At 41.3% G+C, this 12786-nt stretch overlaps 1 protein-coding gene across 1 annotated transcript in view; it reads right to left on the bottom strand.

Annotated features, from left to right (window-relative positions):
* Positions 1-431: 431 nt before the first annotated feature.
* hivep2a (HIVEP zinc finger 2a) overlaps positions 432-12786 on the bottom strand; it is a 29268-nt gene continuing 16913 nt past the window's right edge. The window contains exons 10-13 of the mRNA XM_062436882.1: positions 7781-8633; positions 6144-6252; positions 4749-4868; positions 432-4183 (exon numbers count right to left, since the gene is read on the bottom strand). Coding sequence (XP_062292866.1) covers positions 3395-4183; positions 4749-4868; positions 6144-6252; positions 7781-8633 — 1871 coding nt within the window. The 3' untranslated portion in view covers positions 432-3394. The remainder of the gene's footprint in view (positions 4184-4748; positions 4869-6143; positions 6253-7780; positions 8634-12786) is intronic.

The following is a 12786-nucleotide window of genomic DNA, read 5'->3' as shown; positions in this document are numbered from 1 at the left end:
AGCATTGCAGAAAATGTGTGTTTATATATATATATATAAGATTATCAGCAAATACATAGATATGATATTTTTACTCCCTAATATCGGTAATGGCTTCGGCCCCAAGACTCCAGTATTGGTCGGACCCTAGTTGATTTACACCTGGAACCCTGACAAGCTCCTCTATGCATTCATACATGAATATGTGTGCTGTATTGAAACCCAACAATAAGCAATAAATAAGAAAATAATGAAATCAGTGCTTCTCACATGCAAAGCGATGCCATTTCTAATAGTCTAAAAACAGTACATGGCGTGCCTGAGTTACATGTGACGGTGCCGTGAGCCTGTGAATTAAAGGAAATTACACTATAAAAAAGATATAAATATTCTGTCATCACTGAGTACAGGCAGTAAAAAAGGAGCAGCGACAGACAAGTTATTCTATTCATATTTATTTGAAAACAACAATCCATTTTTTCCACTTCTACTGCGATTCCTTGTTGCAACTGGGGTCATACATGATATTTGTATTAATTCCACAGAACACCATCACAAAAGTTACCCTTTTATATGCACGTTTACCTTTTTTTTGTCCTTTTTTTGTTGTATTGTTGTCATTTCTATACAATGACTTGTGCTTTGATATCTTTGAAACAGAGAAAAGAGATTTTTTTTTTAAAGACATCATTGTCGTCATGATAAGTGTACAACATAACAGAGGGAGGATCAAAATAGAAAAAAGTCGTAAGAAGAGGATATACTGGTCGAATACACACCGATACAGAATACAGAGATACACACTCACATTGCAGCCTGCCCGGCTCCGCCCAAAACTGTCAAAATAGAAAGTGAGACTGAAATCACAGCAACCCCCCCGACTGCTCCCTTCTTCTCCTGATTTTAGGATTTTTAAGTATTTTCTATTGTTGCCTTGCAACAAATACTCTCCCTGCTGGTGTGCAGAGTTTTGGCTAAATATTGCTTAGCTACAAAAAGGGATATCCAGGAGAGGAGGAGGAGGAGGAGGAGGAGGGGCGATCACAGAAGGGTCAAAAAAAGCAGTGCAGAAAAGCTTCAATGTCACAACTGTTTAAATGTTTTTATTATTATTGTCACTTTTTCAGACGGTTTTTGGGTTTCAGAGAGCAGAGCAGTTCCCCTCCTAAACAAGTTTAATCAATGTTTGCTGCAGAAAAACTGATCAGAGTGATGCGACTTTCATAGCAGAGATCCCAAGAAATATAAGGTGCATTTTTTTGTCAGAGAGTTTGGTGTATTTGTTAGTATGTATCCCCCCCCACCCAACACCCTTTCCCAAGAAAATAAAGCCATTAAATAAAAAAAAGAGCGTCAGTGGGTTGATTGCTGTGGCCGTAATGTGCATCAATGCCAAAAAAAAAAAGATAAGGAAAGGAAAAGAAAGGAAAAAGGGGGCCGGTTGAGTGAATATTTACATGGACTGGAATGTTTTCTCCGTTCAGATATCCCATGTATATTAAAAAAAACCTCTTTTTATTCATTCAAGCAAAAGGCGGTGTGACAAAATGCGCGGAGCTACCCTTTTAATAATAAAATCTGCATAACATCGACACCTTAACGGAGGCAGGTGTTAGAGAGAGGAGGAGGAGGAAGAGGAGGAGGAGGAAGAGGTGAAGGAGGGAGGGGGGGGGGGGGTGTTTAAAACCAACAACAGAGCAGAATGCCACGGTGCAAGAAGAAGAAGAAGAAGGCATGTTCATTCACTTAATGCTGAGAGTCTGTGCCTCGTTAAAAAGTAAAACAAAAAAAAAAGAATTATATTTATAATTTTAATAATAATAATAATACCACAAAATTAAGTGTAAAAAAAAAAGAAAACTAGAAAAATCACAACCAGGGACAGGCAAAGAGCAGCAGAGAGAATGTACAAGCAAAAAACTACCATAACCTTTTTTTTTTTAATGTGAATGTCATTCTAAATGTTAAGTGCAGATATAGATAAGATAGATAAAGATAGATAAAGATAGACAGGTTGATAGATTCTATATACTGTTTGTATTCATATGCTTGGGTAAATATTCTGGTAAATCTTAACTTCTATGTGTATATACCTCCAAGTAGAGAGAGAGAGAGAGAGAGAGAGAGAGAGAGAGGGGGAGAGGAGGGGTGGGAGGGCTCACTTAGACGTATATAAATAGGTCTAAACATATAAAGCCATATTACAGTGTACATATCCTCGCCCCCCTAAATTTGTAAGCGATTATAGCAAAAAACCCATCATGCTTTACATAGAAAAAGGCATCCACGACATTTAAGAAAAAAATTTACAATTTTTTTTATGAAACATGGTAACAATAATAATAAATAGTATTATATAGAATTGCTGCTGTACACAAAAAAAGCAATTTTTTTTAAATTTCACTCATATAAAAATATGTTTTAGTGCAACCGTACGTAATAATAATAATAATAATAGTAAATATCCATAACTTCACATCGCTTGTCGAGACTTTTTAAAAGGTGGGGAGAAACGGGGAAGTGGGCGGGGGGGGGGGGGGGCAAACACAGGACAGGAGGAAAGGAAAGGAAAGGAAAGGAAGGAAGGGAAGGAGGGAGGAGAAAAAGAGAGAAAAAGGAGGAGGATAGGAAAGGGGAAGGTAGGGGTTGCATTTATTACAAAGCTGATACGCAAAACTTGATAATATTGTATTTACATTAACCTTCCTGCTTTGTTTGCTTATAAGAATATAAGCAAAAAAAAAAAAAAAAAACCCCAAAAAACCAAAAAAAAGATTCAAGAAAAGGCACACACATAGCTGTCCGATTTTTGTTGTTGTTGTTGTTTTTTTGTTTATTTCTGACGTACCGCTGAAACCAGAGTCCTTTTTTTTTTTTCTTTTTGGTCGGGCTCATGTGTTGGTTGGTTGTTTTGTTTTTTTTGGGAGTTACCGTACATGTGTAACCGTATTCAGATCCTCTTTTTAAAAGTGTTTTTTTTTAAATAAGAAAGTATCTCTGAGAGCAGGACCGCCTCCTCCAGGTTCAGAGCCGGCATGCTGCTGCTGCTGCTGCTGCTGCACACATTTAAAAACTGCAAAAGTCCATTTGTGTGGGTTTTTAAAAGTCTGTTTTCTTTTTTGACAAGAGCTGTTTTTTCTTTGTATGTATATGAGAGAGAGAGACAGAAAGAGAGAGAGAGAGAGAGAGAGTGCATGTGTGTGTAATAGAAGAATATGTGAGTGTAAAGTGTGCAAAAAAGTTTTTTCTCTCTCTCTGTTGCACTTCATCCCTTCCTATTATCCAAAAAACGAACGAAATACAGAAGAAATCCATCCGTTCCTATTATTATTAATCGCCTCCTCTTCTTCTTCTTCGTCTTCTTCTTCTTCGTCTTCTTCTTCTTTGTCTTCCTCTTCTTCTTCTGCTGCAGGAACTACGACACGTCTTTGCTTCTTTTTGTGCTTTCTGCCGCCTCCCTGTCTCTCTCCAGCCTGAGAGGTTTGGACGCTGCAGATGGAGGCTGCTGCTGGATGGAGGTTTCAGATCCGGGGCTGGGAGAGTGAGGATGAGGGTGAGGGTGAGGGTGAGGATGAGGATGAGGGGAGGAAGAGGAGGAGGAGGAGGAAGGCGAGGATGAAGGGGAGGGGTGGGGAGGCCTGAGCTCGAGGCCGGTAAAGTGCTGAATCCCGGGACCTTGTGGAGGCGATGGCGAAGGGTGAGGAGAGGGAGCCGACATGGAGATGGATGGGGAGCGCTGCTGCTGAGGATGATGATGCTGCTGCTGATGATGATGTTGATGTTGGGAGTCAAGAGGAGAAGAAGGGGAGGGTGAAGGGCCTCCTCCTCCTCCTCCTCGTCTCTCAGCGTTCTCCTCTGAGTCGATGCAGAGCGAGGCGATGGCCTTGGTGCAGGTGTGGATGCTCTCCTCCTGCTCCGGCCTCACTCCTCCTCCTCCTCCTCCTTCCTTCTCCTGCAGGAAGGGGTGAGGTGACGGCAGCTCCCTCAGCCTCTCGCCTCCTCCTCCTCCTCCCCTCTCGGAGGTGACCGAGGTGAAATGCGGAGCCTCACTGGTGGTAGAGTCCTCCGACGTACTCTTCTGCAGCGGCAGGCGGGACGCGGCCTGCTGCGCCCCCTGCTGGGCCAGAGGAGTGGTGACGGACAATGGGACGGAGTGTACCATCTGGATCCCTCCGATGGGGATCATCGGGTAGGGCGAACGCACCTGAGAGGAGTCACATGGTAATTAGAACATTTAAAGGGCAAGTTCACCGTTTTTTTAAAGTCTGTCTTGAAGCAACAATCGAGCACTTAAACAGGTTTTTCTTGCTGTGATGTTCATATCAACTCTTCATGATGTGTATAAATGTATTTTAAAGTTTATTTGAAGCTCTCACAAGACTTCAGCAGTCTAAATAAGAAAAATAAAGATGATATCATGTGAAGTTAAAATTGTTTTAGTACAACGTTTTCTCCATTTGTGTTTCTCTGTTGAGCTGCAGTGGAAACATGGCATCAAAAAGAAGGAAATTGTACTACAAAGTTTTTAACTTTATAAAATATCCTCCTTATTTTACTAGTTTTTAGTGTCACATGTAGTAGTATTATAATAGAAAGTGTTTTAAGAAATGAGAGTAATATTTAAACATAAAAATAGATTTAAAAAGTACTTTAAAGATATGAATTTACAAAAGAAAATCAAATATATATATAATTATTTTGTATGTTAATCTTTCTACACAGAAAATTAATTGACTTATAATTAATATAAATAATAATAATTGATATACCTGGAGTTGAGAATGGAGGGGAAGGTGACTGAACAGGACTTGGTGAGGTGGGCTGGACTGGTTACCATGGCGATTGCCCTGGTCATGTTCCCCTGGCGACGGTGAACCCGGAAGATACTCCTGTAAAAACAGGAAGAGGGGAGATGAACACGGGAAGCAAAATACATGTGAATTATAACATTTGTGTTATTTGTTTATTAGTCTTGACATTTTAATTTAGTGTCACAGCGTTAAATCATAAACTTAAAGTAGACATGTGATTGATATCTAAATATTACTCAAGACAATAAATGATTATGTCTCGTTGAAATGTTAAAAAACAGAAATGTGTGTTTCCACTGTGCAGCAGGTGTTTGTAAAAAGAAAGAAAAAACCAGACTGTAAACTTCTGTCAGACGAGTAACAGTTGTTAAAACATTAATTTATCATATGAAAAAATTGTCGGTGATCAAAGCTCTGAGTCCGTCTCTCTCTCTTTCTCTCTTTCTCTCTCTCTTTCTTTCTCTCTCCGCTTCACGCTTTGTTTAAGTGGGACCAGCAGCAGAAGCCAGAGTTTCAAGTAGGGCTCTTAAGAAGAAAAACAGCCGCGTTATTAACCACACCACCGCCAGCCAAGATCCCATTACCACCAAAACCCAGCAGCCCTATCTTCAATCATCCCTCTCTCCAACACACTCGCTCTATTTGACTCACTCTTTATTCCCTCATCCTCTCTGAATGTTTCTGCTTTGTCTGCCAGACGGTTTTCTTCTCCCTGCTTTTGTCTGTCTGTGAGAGTCTTTTCTCTGCTGCTGCTGCTGCTGCTGCTCTCTCCTCTCTCTTGTTTCTCTCTCTTTTACAAAAAGCGACTAAATGTTAATGTAGTCTATTAATAGTATATGAGGTGCTGAACAAAAAAACCTTTTAATTACTATAATGTATTTATTCCATTCGTATCAAAAACTACACTTATTTATTTAATCCCAGCATGAATTATAAAAGCAAGGCTGTGAAAAAGTTTTAAAGAAAAAGAAATCCCTGCTCGTAAAGACACTGAACCGTCCAAATAAAATTGTGATAATGGCGACAAATTGAAATTTATGAAGCTTAAACGAGTGACCTACTTAAGCTGAACTTCATGAAACAAGGATCTGTGTCTGTGCAGAGTTGTGTCAAGTTGCCACATGAGTGTGCCAAAGTGCAGAGTTGACTAGTGGATCCTTAAATATTTTTTTAAATCTACAGTATGAACTAAAAAAAATAACATTACGACTCAACGTAGCCAAAGAAATTAGAACGTTAAGAGAAAAGTTTATTGAGACAAGAAGCGAGTAAAATAAAGAATATACAGCGAATGAGTGAAAGCAGCAGAGTGAACCTGAGCAGACTCGACACGGACTCTTTATTTGCTCTTACCGTCTCCATTTCTGTACTGGCTCTGTGTCGTCCCAAATTGCTGAGCTCTGCCTGACCCGGCAGACCGGCCTGGTGAACCGGCCTCAGGCCCCGCGCTCCGCTCTGCTGGCTGGAAAACAAACAAACACACAAACATCACATTAAATCTCCATCAAATTACAAAATAATCATCTGTTTCATTTGGACTAATGACAGTTTTTGGGATTAAAAAAAGGAATATAGGTCATAGAATAAAATGCAAGTGAATAAATGTGGCTGTTAACCCTTTAATAAGCAGCGAGGAGCTAAAAGGAACAAGGTCCACTTTAATATCTTTACATGTTTCCCAAAAACTCCTTATTTATCTTATAGTGGCTCTTTATGCAGCCGCTCAGTTCAGCCTCTGTCTCTTAATAGGCCGTTTTAGCTCCTGTCTCTTTAAGACCCCCCCCCCCCCTCCTGATGAGCCCACTCTGTTCTGATTGGTCAGCTTTTTGAAGCTATAGAAAGAAACAGATTTTACTTGTTTTTCTGATTCTTAACCCGAAGTTAAATACATTGGTACACGTTGGAGCTGAATCAGATCCGAAATATGATGAGAGTGGTCAACGTGATCGACCTCGATAACAGAAGATACAGAAAAGACGGACGTTTATTTGTAAAAAAGAAATGTCCTGGACAGACTGAAACCTGGGTTTTATCTTTCAGGGAGCATTTTTACTTCTAAGTTCACCTAAAGTGTTGGAACTTTAACCGTGTTGAAAATCTAAACATTTAAAAAAAAAAAAGAATAATACGTTCCTTTAAGGTAAATGAAGTAAATGCAATACGTTCTTTGGCCACTTGGGGGCATCAGGAAAGAGCTGTAAACGTGGCAGACTTATCATGCATTTTTAAGTGGATATGTTGAACTTGTTAGCAAACAGTTGCTTGTTTCCACTTCCATTAGCTATGGAGCAACATTTTCATTAATTTGGAGCCATATTCAATCTCTTTTACCAACTCTAAAATGGCTAAAATGACAGTATGAGAGCGCTGAGAGTGAACCATAGCAGTAAAGTTACAGCTGGACAGTTAAACAATGAGATGAAACTCACAATAAAGCTCTGTTAAAGCTGAGAGAAGCTGCAGAGTCACTGATAATTCTCTGTTGGTTCATGCTTCTGTTTGTGTTGGTGCAGTAGAGGTACAACACGAGGCTAATTCAAGTCTGCCTGGTGAAGGACAAACTAAAGCTTCTGATTGTGTGATACAGAATTCAACATCAGGTCGGATGTGATGAAACCCTAACCCTAACCCTTACAACAAATAAATAATTCTCAAGTGTTCCTCTTCCTTGTTCCAATATCAGTTATATAGCGCCAAATCACAAAAGGTATTTAAAGTGGTCTAAACACAGAGCAAGTTTAGACTGTCCACTTTAATTTTATTTACAGACACCAGACATTCCTCCATGAGTAAGCACTTAATGACAGCAGCGAGGAAAATCCCCTCGTTAACGGGAAGAAACCTCAAGCAGAACCGGATTCTAGGTGGGCGACCGTCTGCCTCCATCGGTATGTTAGGTAAGGATTGTTGGAATATGCTAAAATCAGCCACCACTAAAGTAATATAACCCGTCATAAGTAATGAAATTAGTCGTCCTCCCTCTGGCTCACCTTTGGTGGTGAAGCCCCCTGCGAGGAGAAACAGGCCGGATCATCTTGTGGCGGCCTCGCGGCGAGAGGTCACGCTTGTAGTCCCTCCCTGCTGGCGATGTGGGCCGAGAGAGAGGGGAGAGCAGCGAGAGATGTCCCCTCCTGGGGGAGAGGTCTCGTCTGTATCCTCCCGCCGCCCCGAGGTCCCTCTTAGGGGAGATGTGACGCAGAGGAGAGATATCCCTTCTGGGCGAGAGGTGTCCGGCCCGAGGCGAGAGGTCTCGACGTGGGGAGAGGTACCGTCGTGCTGAGGGAGAGGACGAAGGGGAGATGGGGGATGGGCAGCCGGAGTGGTCCAGCCCTGGTGAGGAGAGGCGGGAGGAGGGCGAGGAGAGGTCCGGAGAGGGGATGGAAAGGTCTTCATCCATTGAGGAGGGAGGCGCCAGCAGCCTGCCGCCCAGCGCCCCCTGCAGGCTTCGATGGTACTCCGCCTGGCTTCGCTCCCGGTCGCTGAGCGGAGCCTGCGGAGTGATCTGGATGCTCGGCACGGTGGTGAAGTAGCCGAACAGCGGCGGCTTGTTGGCGTGACCCAGCAGGTCGGACGCCGAGTGATGATGAGAGAGGTGAGGAGCCGGGTGGGAGGAAGCCACGGCTGTGATGGACATGGAGGGAAGGCTGTACGGTTGCGGACTGGTGGAGCGTGAGCGAGTCTTCGGGGTGGAGTCGCCGTCGTAGTCGTCTTCCTCGTCTTCGTCGTCGTCCACGTCATCGCCGTCATCATCGCCGCCATCGGAGTCGTCGGCGTCGGAGAACTGGTGATCTGCCATCGCACCTCTGGACATCTTCTCAGACCTCTGACCTTCCTCTCCAACGTCTGTAAGAGGAGAAGAAGAAAAAATTCAATATCAGGATTGGATGGAAGGAGAGGAATCAGATAAGGAAGGAAGGAAGAAGAAGAGGAGGTAAAGAGAAAGCAGAGGATGTTGGAGAAGAAAATTACATACAGGAAGTAGAAAAGAAGGGAAAGAAAAATTAAAGTTAGCAGGAGACAGAATAAGAGGAAAAAGAAGACTGAAGAAAGATGAGGAAAAAAGCAGAAGAAGAGAAAGTAAAGGCAGCATTCAAATAAGTGAAGGAAAGAGAGGAAGTGGGAGAAGAAGAGGAGGAGAAAAATAATACTGGAACCAGAGGAGGAAGAAGAGGAAAAGTAGCGGGACCAGGAGAGAGAGAACAAGAAGAAAAAGAAAAAAAGAAGGAGCAGATGAGAAGGAAGAAAGAGAAAGCAGGAGAAAGAAAGTAAAGGCAGCATATATGAAGATGAAGTGGTGGAAAAAGAGGAAGCAGAGGACGGGGGAGAAGAAGAGGAGGACAATTAGACAATACAGAAACCAGAGGAGGAAAAGAAAATGTAGAGGATAAAGGAGGGAGAGAATAAGAGGAAAAGTAGAAGAAGCAGAAGAGGAGAAAGAAAGAGTATAGAGGAATCGAGAGACAAAGAAGAGGAGGAGAAAGAAAGGAATGATATATAAATGAAAGAAGGGAAAAACAAGGTGTTTAGGAACAAGTAAATGTACGAAGAAGAGAAACAGAGGTGGTGGGAAAAAGGTAGAGCATGAACTAAAAGAGGAGAAAGAAGAAGAAGAAAGAAAAGAAGCAACAGAAGCAGCAGGAGTAGAAGAAACAACAGACGGACAAGACAAAGAAGAGAAAGATAAGTAGAGAAAGAGAAGTTTGTATTAATACGTGGTGACAGAAGAGTGAAACCACATTCCCAGCAGCTCGAACTAATAAAACATAAAACACAATAAAACAAAAAGTTATTTGATACAAAAAAAAACACCCCAAAAAAAGAAAAAAGCTCCCTTCGATACTTTGGTTTCTCTGCTCGGTGGAATCCGGCCAAAACGTTGGCAGGGTCTCGTTATACAGTAGCTGTAAAGTTTCTGTTGGCGGGAAACCAAACATCACTCTGAGTCTGACTCCATTAGAAACAAACGTAGCTGATTGGCTTCTATCAGAGCGGAAAAGTTGGTTTAGCCCTTGTGTCGTCCTCCCGGGTCAAATTGACCCCGTCTGTTTTGACTATTCCTTCTTTCCTTGCTTCCGTCCTTCCTTCTGTCTGTCCTTCCTTCCTCCCTTCTTCTCTCTTTCTTTCCTTCCTTCCTTCCTTCCTTCCTTCCTTCCTTTCCTTCCTCCCTTCCTTTTTTCCTTTCCTTTCCTCCCTCCTTCCTTTCCTTCCTTCCTTCCCTCCCTCCTTCTCTCTTTCTTTCCTTCCTCTCCCTTCCTCCCTCCTTCTCTTTCTTTCCTTCCTCTCCCTTTCCTCCTTTCCCTCCTCCCTTCCTTTCCTTTCCTCCCTTCCTTCCTCCCTCCTTCCTTTCCTTCCTTCCTTCCTTCCTTTCCTTCCTTCCCTCCTCCCTTCCTTTCCTTTCCTCCCTTCCTTCCTTCCTCCTTTCCTTCCTTCCTCCCTTCCTTTCCTTTCCTCCCTTCCTTCCTTCCTTCCCTCCTTTCCTCCCTCCTTTCCTTCCTTCTTCCTTCCTTCCCTCCTTCCTTCCTCCCTCCTTTCCTTCCTTCTTCCTCTCTTCCTTACTTGACTCGAGGACAACAGGAGGGTTAGAGGAAGAAAAAAGTCCTGAAATCCAAATCTTAAATATTTAAATTATATATATTTCTCTTCTTCTTTAGTTTAATTGATTTTATTTGGTTCTCCGGTGACTCCCCCCCCCCCCTCACAGTAGAGAGAAGCCAGCAGCTGTTTGGTGTTAATAAATCGTATTTAGCCGACTGCTATGAGCGGAAATCAGATCCACTAACACTGCACTACTTTTCCAGTTAGTCTCTTATATACAACAGTTTTTCACAAACCGCAACTGTTTATGTCTACGCGACTCACTGACTTGACTTTCTGTAGCGCTCTCTCCTCCTTCCCCCCTCCCCCCACCCAAAAAAAAAAGCCTTGCGTGGGTTTTTTCAATGCCGAACGCCGGCCAACACACACACACACACACACACACACAGGAGGGTCGATTGATGTAAAATTTAATTTGGTGGTCTACATTGGTGGGAAATCACCACATACCAGTCAGAGGCCGGATAATCTATTCTACCAAACATGCTTCACAGTTTATACAACCGACAACCGACCTTTTTTATTTTTACTCTGAAACACCTTCTTCTTCTTCTATGGTTTATGTGTTTTCGGCAGCTTGGAAAACACTTTACCTCCAGACCTTCGAGCAATTAAAAAAAAAAATCTAAATTTATGTTTTGGGTAAATATGTAGACAGACGTGTGTGTGGTTAACCCAACAGTGAAATATATCAACGTCTCTAGATAGATAGATAACTACGCTACAGACAACTAGTCATTTTAAATATCTACTGTCTATAAATCAATGGAAGTTAATAAATAAATGAGAAGTTACGACTTTGTGTCTCATAAATCTAACTCATGTATTGTGTGTCTATATAAAAACCTGATATATGTATTTATTTATAAGCTATAAAAAAACACACCAATGATCCACAATTCAGCGTTGGGTGTTTTCTATCGGCGTGCATTGGTATAGAAATTTATTTTTCTTTGTAATTTCGTCTTTGTTTTCCTTTTTCTTTTCTTTATGTCGTCCTCGGTCTACACTTGTTCTGTCTTATTATCAGAGGAAAGAAAATCGGGGATGGGTTAGTTTGTCTATTACGCCCTAAAACTATGGAACAAACTACCAATAGATATCAGGGAAGCCTGTTCACACAATATTTTTAAGTGAAAGCTAAAAAAACGTTTCTCTTCAATCGAAGCTTATGAAGCGCAGTTTCAGGAGAGGGAAAAACACCCCAATTACACCCCTTCCGGCTCCTATATAAACCAGCCTAACCCCTCTTCCCCCTCTTTCGCTCTCGTATTCGAGTCCCCCCCCCCCCCCCCCGCCCTCTCTTTCTGTTCTTCTCTCCTTTCTCATAGGTTCCAAGGGGGTCCTCGTTGCCCGGGCGCAGCAGCAGATCCTTCATACGGCCTCCCCACACCGCATTAAGAGCACAAACTATTCATTCAAATCTTGTTAATAAATTTCTCAAACGTATCTCATTGGTGGTGTGGTCCTTGCTCGTGAATCTAGCTTTTAATGAGCTTTTCTACTTTTTACTTGATTTTATGTTGTTTTTATTCTAGTTTTTAGCTACTTCACTATTTTTATTGTTATTTTTATTCATATATCCCATGTTATATTCCATTGTATTTATTTATTTCCTCTTTCTTTTCTGTTTTTCCCTTTTTTTTTTAAACATTGCTCTATGCTCCTTTTTATGTGAATATTATTATCAGCTTGTCAATCAGCTGTGAAGCACTTTGAACTACATTAACCTTTCTGAACAGTACTAGATAAATACATTTTAATTGATTGATTGATGAAAAAAAATATCTCTTCAATCGAGCTTTTAATGAGCTTTTCTACTTTTTACTTGATTTTATGTTGTTTTTATTCTATTTTTTTAGCTACTTTTACTATGCACTGTTTTTATTGTTATTTTTATTCATATATCCCATGTTATATTACATTGTTTTTGTTTCTTTCCTCTTTATTTTCTGTTTTCTTTAAAAAAAAAATTGCTCTATGCTCCTTTTATGTGAAGCACTTGGTTATTATTATTATTATCAGCTTGTCAATCAGCTGTGAAGCACTTTGAACTACATTAACCTTTTATTGATTTTTATTGATTGATTGATGGATGTTCCTTCATTGTAATGAGTTTAGTAATGTCAGTTTGTTTAGAAACGGCTCCAAAGGACTAATAACATAGATAATTGTTTTCAGTCTCCAGGGAGTAGTTCTGTGTGAGGCGGACGCTACTGAGCATGTGCAGGAAACGTAGTTTAATGTTTACAGCTTTGCAAGCTTGTTGTGCTTCATATCACAACCTCTTCACTTTGAACATAATAGTACATTTCTCACAGAGCTTCAATACAGAAGTGAAGTGGTTGTAATATGTAGCGCAGCAAGCTAACGCGCGTCCACAGAACTGCTCTCCAGAGAC

The sequence above is a fragment of the Scomber scombrus genome, chromosome 17 (assembly GCF_963691925.1).
Source record: "Scomber scombrus chromosome 17, fScoSco1.1, whole genome shotgun sequence".
NCBI classification, from domain to species: Eukaryota; Metazoa; Chordata; class Actinopteri; order Scombriformes; family Scombridae; genus Scomber; species Scomber scombrus.
Note: the sequence above shows the minus strand (reverse complement) of the source record. Positions and strands in the feature narration are given on the sequence as shown.